This window comes from Balaenoptera ricei, chromosome 12 (genome assembly GCF_028023285.1).
Source record: "Balaenoptera ricei isolate mBalRic1 chromosome 12, mBalRic1.hap2, whole genome shotgun sequence".
Classification (NCBI taxonomy): Eukaryota; Metazoa; Chordata; class Mammalia; order Artiodactyla; family Balaenopteridae; genus Balaenoptera; species Balaenoptera ricei.
In genome coordinates, this window is record NC_082650.1 from 7,557,020 (window position 1) to 7,574,288 (window position 17,269).

Genomic DNA, 17,269 nt, shown 5'->3' on the forward strand with positions numbered 1-17,269 from the left:
TTTACATCTCCAGCCCAAACCTCTTCCCTGGGCCCTACACCAGGAATCGGCAAGCATTTCCTGCAAAAAGCCAGGTAGTAAATATTTTATGGGCTTGCTGGCCAACATACAGCCTCAGTCACATCTACTCAACTACTCATTTTCATGCACATGCAGCTGTAGCCAATAGTAAATGAACAGGCCAGTCTATGTGCCAATAAAACTTTATTTACAAAACCAGGAGGCTGCCGGATGGGCTACAGTTTGCCAACGCCTGCTCCAGACCCAAATATCCAATTGCCTTCTGGGCAACTGGGGACTTTCACAAGTTCCCAAACATAACATGTCTCCAAGCAAACTCATCTTACTCTTTCCTCTGTTCCTTCTCAATGAAGATACCGCCCTCTACCATATACCCAAGACATAAATGCCGGCCCCAGCCTTGATTTCACTCACCAGGTTCAGTCACAAAATCCTGTCAGCTCTCCTTTCTGACCATCTCCCTAATCCAGTCCTGTTTTCTGTCCCCATTGCCTCCTTTCAGACCCCTCTCATCCGTCACCTCCTTCCTCCGTGCTTCTTATGATCTCCTCACCACACTTCAGGCAGAAAGATGAGGCCACTCTTCCATTTTAAAACCCTTCAAGGGTCCCTGCCGTTCTCGCCGCAGTGCCGATGGGATTCGGTCTCTTCTCCATCATTTCCGATTTCAGCCTGAACGACTTTCAATCGCCTGGATGGAACCCTTGCCTCTGCGATTTCGCACATTCATTCTTTCTGCTCAGAACACACTTCTCCTGTTTCTCACCCCTCCTGCCTGTCATCTAGGGTCGATGTCACCTCCCCGGGAAGCGTGTCCTCACTCCTCCAGCCGAGGGCGTGTCCCTGTGCTCCGCGACGGCCTGGCCGCGCCGCCTCGCAGCCCGACTTGCGGACGCGCCCCGCCCCCACCCGGTCACGTGGGCAACTCGCGGAGGGCGGGGAGAGCGTCCTCGTGTCTGCTCGGCGCTCAGCGTAGCGCTAGACGCCCTGCAGGCACGGAGGAGGCGTCTGCTGAAGGACGGTGCCGGGACCGGTGCTCACCTTCCGTGAAACTCTGCCCGTCCGTCCCGCCGCCAGCCCTATGCGTCCCTCGGGGACCTTCGGCTGCCTCCACCTCCGGAGGCGGGTGTGGCAGCGGATGAGCAGGAGATTAGGGAGGGGTCGTTTCTTGGGGTCCAGTTGTGATGCGGGGGCCTCTGTTGGCTGGTGTTTCACCTGCGTGCAGAGATGGTGGGTCTCCCCCGAGCACCCGGGAGGCCCGGGCAGGCCTGGGCTCCTCCAGCCCCTGGCTTTCAGGTCGACGTGTAGGAGCGGCTGTTGAGCCCGTGGCGTCAATCAGGCCTGGAGAATTGTCTGGGCTGGGGAGGGGGGCGCGGAGGCGGGCGAGAGGGCCTCTCCCATCCCACTCACACTACTCGTGAGCTCCCAGAAATCAGCCAAAGGTTGGCTTAGGCTCCCCGATTGAGAAATTCTGTAACTTTTGACTCTCCCTGGGCAAGTTTCTGTGCTCAGGGAGTTCTCTTTAGTATTATGGAAGCGTTTACGTCATCCTGGGTCCTCTTAAATGTATACACACATATCCAAATATGTACACACATATCCAAATATATACACATATATCAAATACAAACACATATATCTAAATATATACATATATATCTAAATATATACATATATATCCAAATACACACACACATCTCCAAATAGATACATATATATCCACATATCCAAATATATACAGGCATATCCAAATATATATGCTTATATATATAAATATAGGCATATATCCAAATATGTACACATATATCCAAATACAAACACACATACCCAAATATATACATATGTATATACAAATATTCAAACATATCCAAATATACACATATATTTAAATATATAAAATATAGACATAAACATTTTTACTTTTTATTTTGAAATAATTATAAACACTCAAGAAGTTACAAAAATAGTACTGAGGGGTCTGGTCTAACAATCACCCAGCTACGCAGTCTCACCCAGAGGTAACATCTTACATAACTACAGTTCATTATCAATACCAGGAATTGCCTTTGGTACAATGTAATGAGCTAGTCCACAGAACTTGCTCAGATTTCACCGGTTTTTATATGCACTCATTTTTTTTCTTAAAAGATTTTAATATTTTCTACATGTCTTGTCTCTCCAAATACTGTGAAAAAAGACTTTTGTCATAATTACCTTAGAGAATAATGAGTTTTAGAGATGGAAAAGATGATCTGTTTTCTCTCTGGACCTCAGAGGTGAGAGGATACTTGCCTGGATTTTGGGGGGCTTCTAGTGCCGACTCAGAGTGGGCTGGTAAATTATCAGGGAGTTACTGTCTTCTTTGCTGATATTTTTCGTAAGCATATAACAAGTCTAATGAGATGTCCAATGAAGACTACTTCTTTTTCAAAACGAGTAAACATCTCGATTTCTGTAAGCACTATCAATTAAGAAAAAATACCGCCTTGCTGACCCCTGAATTAGTCAGTCAGGTGTTGGTTAGAAGGTGCTCCTGTGCGGGTTACATTTTAACTCCTGTGCTCACTGAGCAGCCCTGCTATCTCTTCACTTACCAGCTGAGGGCTGATAAGGATCTCATTCCATGGTCCCAGAGACTGAGGAACAAAGGCTAACAAACCAGAGGAAAAGGTCCAATAAAGAAAGGAACACCACCTTCAGATGAATGAGAACACGGTTCCTAGATGATATGCCCTAATAAACTCACACAGTGAAAGCAATCTGCAAATTGGCATTGAGGACAAAGATAAACTTGCTATGAACCTTTGCAACGATGAAGGCATACTTTGAGCCCTTAACAGATGAATTAATTTTGTGCTGTTTTGTTTTGAAATGACATGGTCTTTGCGGGGAAGATTCAGAGACGTTCATGATAAAGAAATGACTTGCTGTGTAGTAGAAATTAACATAACATTGTAAATTAACTATATTTCAATAAAGTAAATTTTTAAAAAATTAAAAAAAAAGAAACGAGCTGCCTTAGAATGACAGTTCCCAGATGGCAGAGCCTGGGCTGAGAAGAGCTAGGGCTGCAGGAAGGTGGGAAGTCAGTGGGGGAAAGGTGACAGGTGCTGACATCAGGCCAGCAACGTGAGGTCCACGCAATCTCACCTGGGAAGATGTCACCTGGCCACAGCTTCCACCTCATCTGCAGGGTGGGTGCCAGTGAGACCAAAGGGGCTTCTACTCCACTCCCCTGGTGAGCTTGGCCTTACCTTGTGTTCAAGGTGCTTGCAAGGAATTCACCACTTCAATGCTGGGAGGGGAGGAAGTAGCTCATTCTTCCCTTCCTGTGGGAACCTGAGTCCTGAGTGGATCTTGGTTGCAGGTCCCATGCTGGGAAGAGCCTCTCTCTTATTTTGGTGTCCTTACCCCCCCCCCCCCCGCCCCCTCCCCCACAACCCAAACACCCACTACAAGTGCAGCAGCAGACTCTACGCATCTCAGGTGCAAAAGTTTCCTGCAGTTCCTTCAGGTGGAGGCTGGGGGAAGGTAGGGATTGTGATTTGTACCTTTTCTCTAATCCTAGAAGAATCTAACACCTACTATTTGGTCAATAAATATTTAATGAATTGAACTCAAAGAGAATACACATCTCGGAATTTTTTCAACCTGCTAACACTATACCGAGATGATCTTTTTCTTTATCTCTTTCCTCAGCTTCTGCCATTCTTTCAAATAGAAAATGACGTATATTGAATTAATTGTCTTTACAGCCTTGGGCAAAACCACTGCCCAACACCCCTCCGAGAGTGCCAGTGTGGGATTCCTACGTACGATCTAGAATAGTCCATCACTTTGTGCCTACCCTGCACCTATGAAGCTGAACCCTGTAGGGCAGTGCCGTAATGGGAGTCTGTGTCCATCCACACTGTCTACACCTAAACAACACATTCCTCTTTCCTCTTCTCTTTACACACGACAGAATAGGGGGCACAATAGCTAAACGCTGCTTTGTGTTTACCTGTGTTCTCGTGATGCTGATGTATTGAGAAGGTGGTGAAGAATACATAGTCAGAAGGACATTGGAGGGCAACCTCATTCACAAAATAACATTTGTAGGGGCTTCCCTGGTGGCACAGTGGTTAAGAATCCGCCTGCCAATGCAGGGGACACAGGTCCGATCTTCCCCTGGTCTGGGAAGATCCCACATGCCGTGGAGCAGCTAAGCCCGTGCGCCACAACTAGCGAACCTGCGCTCTAGAGCCGCGAGCCACAGCTACTGAGCCCGCATGCTGCAACTACTGAAGCCTGCGTGCCTAGAGCCCGTGCTCCACAACAAGAGAAGCCACTGCAATGAGAAGCCCACGTACCACAAGGAAGAGTATCCCCCGCTGGCCGCAGCTAGAGAAAGCCCGCGTGCAGCAACAAAGACCCAATGCAGCCAAAAATAAAATAAATAAAATAAAATAAATTAAACAAAATAACATTTGTAGAACCAAATATATTCTAGAAGCTTCCAAGAGGAAAGGGGGCAAAAGGCATACCACTACCATCCATATCAAAAAAACAAAACAAAACAGGAAAAAGACATTTATGCAGATGTAGAATTTCTGATAGCATTGTTCCTGAGGTGCCTTATCCATGAGGTAGTACTAAAGTATTTTAAGTGGTAGTAAATGTGTAGTGGCAACATCATGTAATACCAGAGTCTGTTTTCTCCCCCAAAGTATTTTCTGAAACACACCAACATAATTCCCCTAAGAGACATTTCAGATATGTTAAGACAAAAAGTCTTCCCAAGGCTGATTTCTCAACTTGCTTCCACCTTGTGTCCCCTTGAATAAACTGGGCCACTAGGTGAGAGGGAGGGGAGAAAGCTGGGACATGGTGGAAAAACAGGAAATGTGCCAGGTCTTCCCAGCCCCTCATGATGGTGCTACCATCTTGCTCTCCAGCACATTCTGTTCTTGTGAATTCTGCACACACAGTACTTCAACCCCAGGCAATTCTGCAGGAGGGTCCATCCAAGACGATTGGTGCCCACCTCTACGTTTTGCTGGTTAATTTGTAGAAAGGAATTTCGTAGCATGGAGAGAGGAGTGTTTTGAGTTCTTCTTTCACAATTAAAATAGAACCAATTCCTGAATATTATTGAACACTGATGTAAGAGTTTTAAAGCATGTACTACCTGGTCATTCTAACCTTAAGCCAGGGCAAAGTACAGAATCAACAATTAAAATCAAGACATTCTTTAAACTTAATTTCCCCACTCTTGCTTCATTTAATGAGGATGAGACTATAATGCACTGTGAATTCACTGGGGGAAAAGATTGACATTTTATAACATCATCTATAATCATGGAAACCATATGAGTCCATTGGACATAAAGTTTGATAATAATGAAATACTGTAACTTACGTAGTGATTTCTACACAGGTACGATGTGGAGATGTTAATAGTGATGCTCTAGCTTTAGTCTGTAATCTGAGGCCAAATAGATTTTGTCCATTGGCTTCATCCCTTGTGAGCTAAGTGACCTTGGGAAAGTTAAACTTTCTCAGCCTGAGTCGCCTCATCTGAAGTGGGGATGATAATAATATTGCCTGTTTGGAAGGTTGGATGAACTATGCGGAAGGTCTGGCATAGAAAAGTCCTCAGCAAATGTTAGCTATTGTTGTAATTTTGTTTTTCACCCAAAAGAAAGAGAGTGAAATAAGAGGGAAGGAAAGAAGAGTAAGTGGGAAAGATGATGGGCTGGGGGCAAGCAGGGAAGCAGGAGGCAGTGTGGGGCAGCCGAGGGGGCGGGCAGTCTCCACCACTTCCCAGCATCTATTGCAGACTCCGCTCTCAAACATTTTGTAAGATCCTCCAGTCAAGGTAATGTTTGAACACTTCAGAGCACAGTGGCAATGGGCCTCCAAGAGAATAATTAACTCCATGTGATTATCTTGTTTGTGGGTGCATTTCCTCTCATGTAAGTCAATAACATCTTGGAATTGGGACGCACTGTTTTCCGGACACTGCTGGCCAGTCCCAAGATGGAACATAAGGAGGTGGTCCTTCTACTTCTTTTATTTCTGAAATCAGGTAAGATATAGAGATTGTTTTCACTTTAATCAATGTATTTTTTTCCTAACAATGTATTAAAAATAGATCCATGATGGTTTCATGTGCAACTTGTTGAATTTAGCTTTTGACTTGTGAGATTCCCAGGTCACAATCTAAGAATGAGGAAATCTTCAAGAAATGTTTCGTTTCCTTCATGGGAATACTGGAGACAAGTGGGCAGAGAAAATAATGAATGATGTTTTCAGTCTAAAAGATGGAGCCCACGTGATGGTTATTTTAGTTAGAAAAAAAAATAGCCCAGATAGCTAACAACCCCAGAAGTTGTTAGTCTCTTTGCCTGGTTCTCAGTTTGGTTAATGTAGACCATTTTTGTTAAGGTGTCATATTTTTCTGACTTTCAAATATAAACAATGAAATATCTCCGACCATATTCTTTGACCAGTCTGTGGTTGTGTTAACCTGTTCTCTGTTTGTTATGACTTAAGGAAGGCTTTCCATATGTATAAGTTTGCTTCTTATGCCTGGAGAAATCACAGGCATCGATTTGCAGGATGATGTCCATACAATAATTCAACAAATCTCCACTGAGTACCTGAGGTAGGCCGGGCACATTTTTATTCATACATGCATATGTGTGCGTCCTTTACTAAGTCCAGCTTATTTAGCTGATACCGTAGGTATTGTAGTAGATTTATACCCATTTTATAGATGAGGAAATCTGTCCTTAGGAAAATCACGTTATTTGCCTATTGACCAAATTCCCAGAAACCAGGACTTTAGCCAGGGCTTTCCGAGAAGGAATCAGATGCTTCTTCTCACTTTTTCAACTTTGTTTAAACCTTTGTTAAAATATTCTAAGCATGTCTTCGTAGTTCTTTTTTTTTTTTTTTTTTTGACAGCTTTATTGAGATATAATTCACATACTATACAATTCATCCATTTAATGCATACAATCCAAAGGTTTTCAGTATTCAGGGTTATGCAACTATCACAATACCTTTTAGAACACTTTTATTACCCCCCAAATAAACTCCACACCCCTTAGCTGTCACCTCCAACTCCTCTTCTCCCCTCTCCCCAACCTCCATCCCCACCCAGCCCCTGGCGATCACTAATCTACTTTCTGTCTCTGATTTGCCTGTTTTGGACATTTCTTATAAGCGGAATCATACAGTATGTTAGTGGTTCTTCATATAAACAATGCATAGATACTTGAAATTCAATTTATAAGTAGCCAGATAAAATTTTACGAGCTGTACTTTAAATTAGAGTCAAATACATTTGAATTTAGTGGAGCCATCTAAAGAAATATCAAAGAAAAAACAGCAGAAGGTTGCATAAAGAGGTTTTCATGGGAAATGGTTGTGGGGAGTGGCGCAGGGGTGCACACTCTATTTTATTATTATTTTATTTTTTATTTTTTTGTGCACACTCTATTTTAGTCCATGGGAAGCAGGACCTGGAACTCTGGATACAGTGGGGCACACCCAAATGTTAGAACAGACTTCTCTGCAGCAGGATTAACATACGTCTTCCCCAACCTAGGGGGAAGAAGACGTGCATAAGCTCTTTTTGAAAGGAAGGCATTTACTCTGTCTTTCCGTGGAAGTGTTTCATCTCTCCAGTGCACTGAAATGACCAGGGAGAGGGAAAAAAATCTCCTTTTACAGCTGTTCTCAGTGAGAGGCGGATAAGCAGTTTGCATTTCACAAACCACAAAGTCTTTTCTTTCAAACACACAAGCATGGGTGTATATATACACACTACCGTGATTTAAAAAAAAACAAACCCACGTTATTAATAAAATATACTTGTTTTGGTACCAATATACATCTACATTCAGCATAGAATATAAAAATACTTTTGTTACTAAAAAAATTTGTCTAATATTTCTTGGCCAGTAAATAAAGTGTATTACACCACATTGTCACATGATCCCTGGAATTAAAGAAAGAAATTATTGGGGGAAAACTTTTCAAAGTAAAAAGAAAAAAATTTATTCTCTTTTGGGATATTTCTTTGGTGTATCAGCTCCTAAGGTGGGTCTCAGCAGCTATATGCTATGAAACATACTAACATAACATAATTAAAGGGTGATAAAAATGGAAATTTTCTTGTTTTGATATCATTTACACCCCAGCCTGCTCTACTTTCTAAGAACTCTTCAAAAGATCTAATTTCAGTCTTTATAGGATATACTTTATAGAGTTCTTGTGTTTGTTTTTAAAGTCGCATCCTGATCTATAGAATTTACCAAAGCACAACTCTTCCTGGAAATGAGAGCGCAAATTGGGAGATAAATACAGGATGAAGACCTGGGTATGGGTCTAACATATCTATTTCTCTATAATCTCTTGATACATGTATCAGGTGCTGTTTTGGTGTATTAAACTACATCAGTCAACTTCCTATTCAAGGATGGAACCATCCATCCTTCCAGTTTGGAGAATCTCAGGTCGAGGAAGGAAGAGCAGAGGCAGGGCTCTGGAAATAGTTTTGTCCTAATCTAGGAAAGTGCATCACGCCCTTGTGGCGTGTGTGTTTTCAGGTGGTAAGGGATGGCCCTTCTGAGAATGAAGATCTGACCCTTCATGACCCTTCCTACTAGATAATTTTCATCAGTACCCAAACATGCTCTAGAATGTCTCATCTTCAAAAATTTCTGAGAGGACCTAGAGATGATCACACTAAGTAAGTCAGACAGAGACAAATATCCTATGATATCCCTTATATGTGGAATCTAAAAAAATGATACAAATGAACTTATTTACAAAACAGAAATAGACTTACAGACATAGAAAACAAACCTCTGGTTACCAAAGGGGAAAGAGGGGGGAGGGATAAATTAGGAGGTTGGGAGTAACAAATACACACTACTATATATAAAATACATAACCAACAAGGACCTACTGTATAGCACAGGGAACTCTACTCAATATCTTGTAATAACCTATAATGGAAAAGAATCTAAAAAAGAATATATATGTATAACTGAATCGCTTTGCTCTACACCTGAAAGTAACACAACATTGTAAATCAACTATATTTCAATAAAAAATAAAAAAAAATTTCTGAGATTTCATATGGCCTCTAGGAAATGCTCCTTTCACAGCCAGACTTCTGAAAAGACTTGTCTTCCCATGCTGTTCCCACCGCCTCTCTTGGTCACTCTTCAACCCGCTCACCCTGGCTTTGATCTCCACCCCTCCCCTCAAAGTGGTCAAAGTTGCCAGGTTGCCTAATTCCATTTAGGCAAACTTTAGGAAACTTTGCTGTCTCCATTAAATTAACCTCTTTTAGCCCCTCACCCTATGAAAACGGCTGGTGTTCCATCCCAAAAGGATAGAGGCTGAGTCTCCAGGCTTGGAATAGAGCTGCCACAGCTGTCTCAGGTGCCACATGTCTCAGGGGTACTCTTTGTAGCCTTGCGGTGGGAACATGGCTGAGGCCCCCCTGGCCACCCTCTGCAGAAGCAAGGGGGCAGAGCGACCTTCAAACAGACTCTTTGCCTCAGATTTTATGTCCAAGGAAAATCAAGGCCATTGTTTGTCCCAAGCTCTGCTGTTGTACAGTTTGCTCAGAAATGCCAGAAAGCTGTCATCATCTTGGCAAAAATGATTTCTCTTTAATAAATAGTGAGGTGTCACTCTACCAAGTCCAGTATAAAAATGACCATGTATTGTGGTCAAGATTTAGTCCAGCTCTTATTTATTCTCGACATCATCAACTCATTAAAGTTTTTGTATCTTGTGGTGGAGCCATTCAGAGAATGCTTATCCCATCAGTTTAAGTGACAGGGCACAACTAAAGTTTGTACTGTAGGAAATCGAATAGTGGCCTCCAGTTTCTATTTATACCCAGGGATGGACAAATCAACATCAAAAGTTGCCCTTGGTTGTCTCTTACTGTTCCATCATGACATGCAATTACTAGCAAACAGATCAAAATTTTTCTTATTTAACGTTTCATACCCATTAACGTAGTAACATGGAAGTTGTTAAATAGTTCTAATCTATTAACCTAACAATCCAGTTGATCTTTTAACATAGTGCCATCTTTTAACATAGTGCCATCTATTCATGGAACTGTTTTCCTAATTAAACATTTTTATTCACAGCCACATTCTGCTTCCAATGGAGCAGCCAGTTTTACTTCGTTGATGCAAAGCGAATAGTTTACAAATTCATGATAATTAAACAATGGTGTTGATGCATTTATCAGTTGTCCCACTTTTATCTTCCATTTGTAGGTCTCGGAGACCCCCTGGATAACTATGTAAATACCCGGGGAGCTTCCCTGTTTAGTTTGACTCGGAAGCTGCTGGTGACAGGAAGCATAGACGAATGTGCAACAAACTGTGAGGAGGAAAGAGACTTCATTTGCAGGTATTTTCTTGGTCACTGAGCCTACACAGAAATCCTGCTGCTTGAGACGCTATTACATTGATCACGAGAAATTTGCTCAGGGATTTATCAACGAAAATAGGATTTAAGAGGAAAGAGGAATTTCGTGGGATTGGAGTTTGGAATCTGTATTTGCTCTCTGTATCTGAAACCATACGGTTTCTTGTTAATTAGTGTCCCCTTTAGAAAAATGCCCCCAAAGGAAGTTATTTATTTTTACACATGACATGGGCAGCTATTGTTCTGAGCTCTAGTTTTTAACATTATCGTCGATAAATATTTATTGAGGATCATGTGACTGGAAGTGTCCTAGACCCTAAGGAGCCACAAAGCATTGATACAATGATCAGTACATAGGGGAGATATATATATATATATATATATATCAGTATATATGATAGATTTTTGTGTAGATACAAAAGCCAGGGCTTGCCCTTTTAAATTTGTGGTGTAGTCACAGAAACTGGATAAAATATAAAAATTAAAAAAAAACCAGCCAATGCAAGACATTGATAAGTGACATAATCAATACGTGCTCTATGAAGATTCAGAGGAAAGAACAATCCTAAGAGTTGAGATGACCAGGGAAGCCCTGGGGAGGAGGTGGGAACTGAGCTGGGCTTTGAAGGGTGAGATCTTGGTAAATACTGACCACGCGGGAGGGATTCTAGGCAGAGGGCAGCATGGCTGGGCACCTGTGAGAGGGACGATGAAAGGACCAAGTCAGCTGAAGCAAAGGTTCACACAGGAGATGGGGCAGGAAAGGAAGCCATGGACGGCTTTGATGCCAGGCTCAACATCCATGCAGGACTGAGGTACAGGGCAGGGAGGTGTGAGGGGGAAGGGGGTAGAATGCAGAGACATAGGCAAGGGGAAGTTACAGGAGTCCACGTGGACCCTCTCAGGAATGGGTTTAAAGCACTCAGTTGCTTCTTTCCAGCATAAAGCAAATATTCTGGCACTTCATTAAGAAAACTAGTGAAGAAAGAATAAAGCAGTTGAAACAGAGGGGAAAAAAAAAAAGAAAATTTGGAGGGGGAGAAGGTAAAGGTAGAAGAAAACAAGAGTAGCTACCATATTGCTGCATCCTTTGACGATACTTCATTGATACAGTGCCAAGTTGAATTGGAAGTAACAAATTCTGAGCTCCTTGATTCATCAAGAGAGTCATCTTTAGTCTCTTCCTTATTAATAAAACTTTGCTTTCCTTAAATAAAGGAACAGAGTTGTGCTTTCTGTTTCTCTTCCGCAGGGCATTCCAGTATCACAGTAAAGAGCAACAGTGTGTGATAATGGCTGAAAACAGCAAGTTTTCCCCAGTCCTTAGGATGAGGGATGTCGTTTTATTTGAGAAGAGAAGTACGTACAATGTTTTCTTCCTTCTCCCCATTCCCCTCCCCCTTCTCTCCCCCAGCCCGTTTAATATGTGTAATTTATCAGACCAGCGAACGGAGGCGCTATGGTGTAGTGAAATTGAATTTGGAGTCAGAAGATTTGGCCACTAACCCACTATGTCAACCTGCATATATGACTTCACCCTTTAAGTTTCATTTCTCTTGGTTTAAAAACGAAGGGATTGGATTTACAAAATCACTTCCACCTCTATGACCCTGAAAATAAGATACTGAAAATTTTATTTTATTTTTAAGGAGAAGAGGGAGAGTCTACAGGTTTCTTATGATCTTGGTTTTTTGTTCTGCAGGGACCACGGTCCTTGGTCTGAAGCCTGGAGAAATAGCAAAACTGAGGTGTTTTCAATCTGCAGTAACATTTGAATAGAGAAAATATCTTTATTTTTACTTTATTTTTACATAGTTTCCTTGAAAACTCTAGATCTTTCGTTGTTTAGGATCATGGGTGGCCTAGATTCCTACGGAAGTTGCATGTCTTCTAAGATGTGTAAAAGTTCATTAAGTCTGTACGAAGATTTAAGTGAATAATGATGCTTTCAAAACTATTTCCTATTCTCTGTTGCTGGCAAGGCATTAAGACTATTTTGATAACAGTTTTGCTCTCCAAATATTCTGTATCAGAGGTGTTGAACTCAACCAGAAACATCCTATTTCACTGATTCTTGACAATGGCTTACAACGTTCTAGTTTCCCCACAAAACTCTAAATAAGATTTTGAGAAGTGTTTTTTTAGGTTAGGATTCTATCTACACGTTGGTTCATCTTCTTAGGTTTAATTATCTGTGCGTCTGCTATACACACTTCCAGCCCACTGTTTAGCTCTAATCCTTGAGTCTAAAGTGCAGATTACATCTGAAGTTTATCTGTTGACGTTACTAGTTCTTACAAATAGTAAAGGAAGAGATATATGGGATTACCCACTGTCCGTCAGATTTTTAAAAAGGCGGTGGGATACTCTCTGCAAAATGCTAACATTTAAACATGTCCTTTGTAAATTGTTAACCAGAAGGACCATGGGGGTGACCGCTAGGCTTAGTTTGGATAGTTGAAGAGTTGCCTGTTTTCAAGGTGATGGAAAGGAGCAAAAGGTTATATAAACTCTGGCGGGTACATACAAATAAAAGAGAGGTAAAAAGTCAAAAGTCAGTCATTTTTTGGTGCTTGTTTCTTTACTGTGGAATATTGATCCACTGTTAAATTACCTGCCAGGGTTTTTCTGGGAATGGTCAGTGTCAAATTAGTTACATCTCTACATTTGCCACCGTGGCCACTGCTGCCACTTGGGTCTAAGCCGCCATCATCACTGGCTGTGCCACCAGAGCGGCTGATCTGTAACTTCTCTGCTTCAAACCTTTAGTGCCCTAGAAGACAATCGAAATACTCACCAATTGCTGCAGGGCCCTGCATTATTTAAGCTTACCTCATGTGCTGGGCTTATATCTGCCCCTCCTCCAGCAAGGCAAGCACACACCTCTTCGTCCTGGACCCTCCTCTGTTCTTCCGGCTCCTTCTCATCTCCCAAATTTCAGCTCAAGCATCACCTCCTTTGAAAAGTCTCCCCTGACCCCTGGCCTCCAAAGTACCTTGAGTTTACCTTTTTGATAAGTGTAATATATCTACTATAATAATATATCTCAATGAAGATATATCTGCAATCTTTATATAGAACGTTGGGTTTAAAGCAGTAGCTGCTATAGGTGTGTTAGAAGTCCTTTCCCCAGACAATTGATTGATTAATTTAAAAACTTGGCTAAAGTGGGAAATCATAAAAGATGACACAAATATACCTTAAATATTTTATATTTTCATTGAAAATGGAAGCTTACATTGGCACCTTTTGATGTAAAGCAGAGGCTTTTTTTCTTTGAACATGGGGCCGCCAACAGGAGTTATCTGGTGCATTTCTTGCATAAACCACACTCTAGTGACTTGTCTATGATAATTAATGTCCTTCTCTTTGAAGTCGAGCAGGTCTAGAGACATCTACCAATCAATCTGTCTGTAAAATTCTTTTATATTTTTATGATTCCTCTCCCTTCAAACTCATATCAACTATATGAATGGATTGCTCTCAGTGGATTTGATGACAATTTTTAAAACTATTCAACTCAAGTCCTGCTACCTGCAGGACAGGCCAATAAATCAAGAGATGATTTGCCTGGACAAGGAATAGAGACTTTATTCAGAAAGCCAGCCAACCAAGAAGATGGTGGACTAGTGTCCCAAAGAACCATCTTCCCTGATTAGAATTCAGGCTTCTTTTATACTAAAAGGGGAGGGGGTGAGGTTGGTTGCTGCAGACTTCTTGGTATAGGAATCCTTTGCTCTTGCAGCTGGCCACATAAGTCCCGTCACAACGTACCTATAAACCTCCAACGAGATAAGTGTTATTCTCTGTTCTGCAACCTTTGGTCTCTATATGAATGGAAAAGTGTTATACCTTTAGAGGTCAGAGCCTTGAGAATGGGCTATCCTATATATTTCAGGCTATAGGCAACATTCTTAACTTGTAGCAAAAGCAACAGAATACAAAAGTTAAAGAAACAGATCCAATATGGAGTCAGATTTGTTCTTCCCTACTACACCATGGGTTCCATTTCTCTTTTTTTGCCTGTTCCTCACTACTCTTTCCTACTGAGAGTTTGTAATGGAACAAGAGGCAACAAAGCATTGTGCAGAGATGGGTGTTGGCCTTATTCCAGCCTTACAAATTTGTTGCAGGGATTATGATGAATAAATGTAAAGAAGCTGGCACCGAGCCCTGCACTTGGCAGGTGCTCAATCAACAATAGCTATTGTTTGGGATTGACATATATACATTAACATGTATGAAATAGATAACTAATAAGAACCTGCTGTATAAAAAATAAATAAAATTAAATTAAAAAAAAATTATTCAACTCTTTCAAGTCCTTGAAACCATTCAACTTAATTTTTAAAAAAGCTCCATTTTCCCCCAATTCATTTCTCAGTTTAGATCATCTGTAATCAAATAGAGCTGTATAAAACGTTTTGGAAATAAAAGCAACTGACTCTTGGTAAGCATATAACCCAACTGGTAGGAACAGAGTGGGTGGGCACACCCGAAAGTGGCCTGCCAGCCACAGATGCCCACCCTGCCAGGTGGGCACCTGGCAGCGTGTTTTAAAGGCAGGATGGGGCCCACTGGGCAACTGGTGCGTTGGTTAAGTGGAGGCTGGTTGAGAGCATCTTCTGTAAACATTGAAAGTAGACCACAGTCATATCACACTGTTTGGCATTTTTTCATATTTAAAATACTACTGGGACCTTCCAAAAGTAGAAGCGGCTTGGATCTCTTTCAACATCTGAAAACCTGCTGCCCACCTTGTGAAGAAGCCCGCATCCCCTTTCCCATCCACTTTCTCATGATGCTATTAATTTTCTCTGTTACATGTGTCACCACAAGGTTGTCTATTTCACAGTCTGTGTTCTTGATTACTTTCTGTAACCGGCCCCCCTGACTCCACTGGAATGTAAGCTCCACGAGGGCAGAGCCTGTGCGGTTCCTACTCTTGGTGTTTCCAGCATCCCCAGCACCCAGCATCTGCCCGGCACATGGAGGGGCGGTAGTTTTGAGTAAAGGAATCAATGCCCCACATGGCTTAGTTAACTGTAACTCTTACACAGATGTAAAAGACTGTCCTTTTAAATAGTGGGCAATGGTGTCTTTTCTCTCAATGTGTTCAAGTAGTGCAAGACTTCTTCATGATTTTTCTTGTTGTGAAAGTGTTTGACCACTGTTTGGACTTCCTTGCAGTGTATCTTTCAGAGTGCAAGACTGGAAATGGGAAGAACTACAGGGGCACCATGGCCAAAACAAAAAGTGGTGTTGCCTGTCAAAAATGGAGTGACAATTCTCCACACACACCCAAGTAAGACTTTCTCTTTTGTCTCCGTGTTCACCTCTTATACTCAGAATGATTCCATTACTTCTGGCTCAAACCATAACATGTGACTAGCAGGTATGGGGAGAACCTTCTTGATGCTGGGGCAGAACCGTTCGATTATTTATGGAATAAAAGCAGAAAATGGCTGCTTTCCATTCATTCTTGCGTATATGCTTTTCTGGAAGACTGAGAACAATAGAAAAGAACTATAAAACCATGAATTCTAGGCTGATCTGAGAAAAGACCAAAGATGACTATGCTTAGAACTGAATTAGTCTAAATCAAACACACCATGTGTTCACCTCAACATTGTGAAAAACAGATTATCTTGCAACTTGCCTGTTATTTATTTTAGTGTCTTCCTTTTTGTGCTTTGCCCAATATGGTATTAGGTGGATTAAGTTCTCATTAACAATGCTTATCAAGTGGGAATTTAGTGTCTATGACCCTTCCCCCTCCCCTACCCAAACAAATTGCCTTTATGCATCCCTGTGAGATGGGCAGGTCTCATATTCCCAGCACATTAAGGCTTATTGAGGTTAAAATGATTAAACCAAATGGCCAAATCATGGAATGTCAAGGGCCTTAGAGATAATATAGGCCATCTCTACCCCAGCAGATGAGGAAACTGAGATCCTGGGGGTACCAAATCTACCAAAAACAGGTACATAGAAGAACCAGAAACAAGAGCTACCATTTCAGATTCTAAGTCTTAGGTTTTTGTTTTTGTTTTTTTTTTAAATTTATTTTTGGCTGCGTCGGGCCTTAGTCAAGGCACGCAGGATCTTTGTTGAGGCATGCGGGATCTTTTGTTGAGGTGCACGGGCTTCTCTCTGGTTGTGGCATGTGGGTTTTTTCTCTTCTCTAGTTGTGGCGTGCAGGCTCCAGGGCTCTGTAGTTGTGGCACACGGGCTTAGTTGCCCCACAGCATGTGGGATCTTAGTTCCCTGACCAGGGATCGAACCTGCATCCACTGCATTGCAAGGCAGATTCTTTACCACTGGATCACCAGGGAAGTCCCAAGTCTTAGGTTTTTAATCTAATTTCTTATCGCTACGTAGCAACTCATCTCTGAAAATGAGCTTAACTCCATCCTCCCAGTCTCCCATTAATTCTGGATGCATCTCAGAGAGGATGTGGAATTTGGCATCAGACAGATCTGACTTTAAACCCTTGAGATACTACTTATTAACTGCTCAAACTTAGGCAAGATTTGATTTGTTTCACATGGCTGTGCCTCAGTTTTCTCATCTGTAAAATGGGAATAATAACACCTTCCTGATAGGGATTTTTGTTAAGACTACATTAGAGAATGTATAGAGAAATTTCAGTGTAATACCTCGTGCAGAGTTCACACAGACAAAAGGGTGTTAACTTCTATTACTTTTACAGAGAGAAGGGCAACTGACAAAAGCAGGTGTTAAGAATGCATAGTGAATTTGGCAGGCTTTTGAGGGCTTTGTACTTCTACTG

General features: G+C 41.8%; 1 protein-coding gene across 4 annotated transcripts in view; it reads left to right on the forward strand.

The window, feature by feature from the left end:
• The first annotated feature begins 6,036 nt into the window (after nucleotides 1-6,036).
• The window catches only part of PLG (plasminogen), a 43,276-nt gene continuing 32,043 nt past the window's right edge, over nucleotides 6,037-17,269 (forward strand). For 3 of the 4 annotated variants that reach the window (XM_059940877.1, XM_059940878.1, XM_059940875.1), the window contains exons 1-4: nucleotides 6,043-6,091; nucleotides 10,323-10,458; nucleotides 11,729-11,835; nucleotides 15,667-15,781. In XM_059940877.1, coding sequence (XP_059796860.1) covers nucleotides 6,043-6,091; nucleotides 10,323-10,458; nucleotides 11,729-11,835; nucleotides 15,667-15,781 — 407 coding nt within the window. Of the gene's footprint in view, nucleotides 6,092-10,322; nucleotides 10,459-11,728; nucleotides 11,836-15,666; nucleotides 15,782-17,269 lie in introns of all 4 variants that reach the window. The other variant, XM_059940879.1, reaches the window with a different exon arrangement.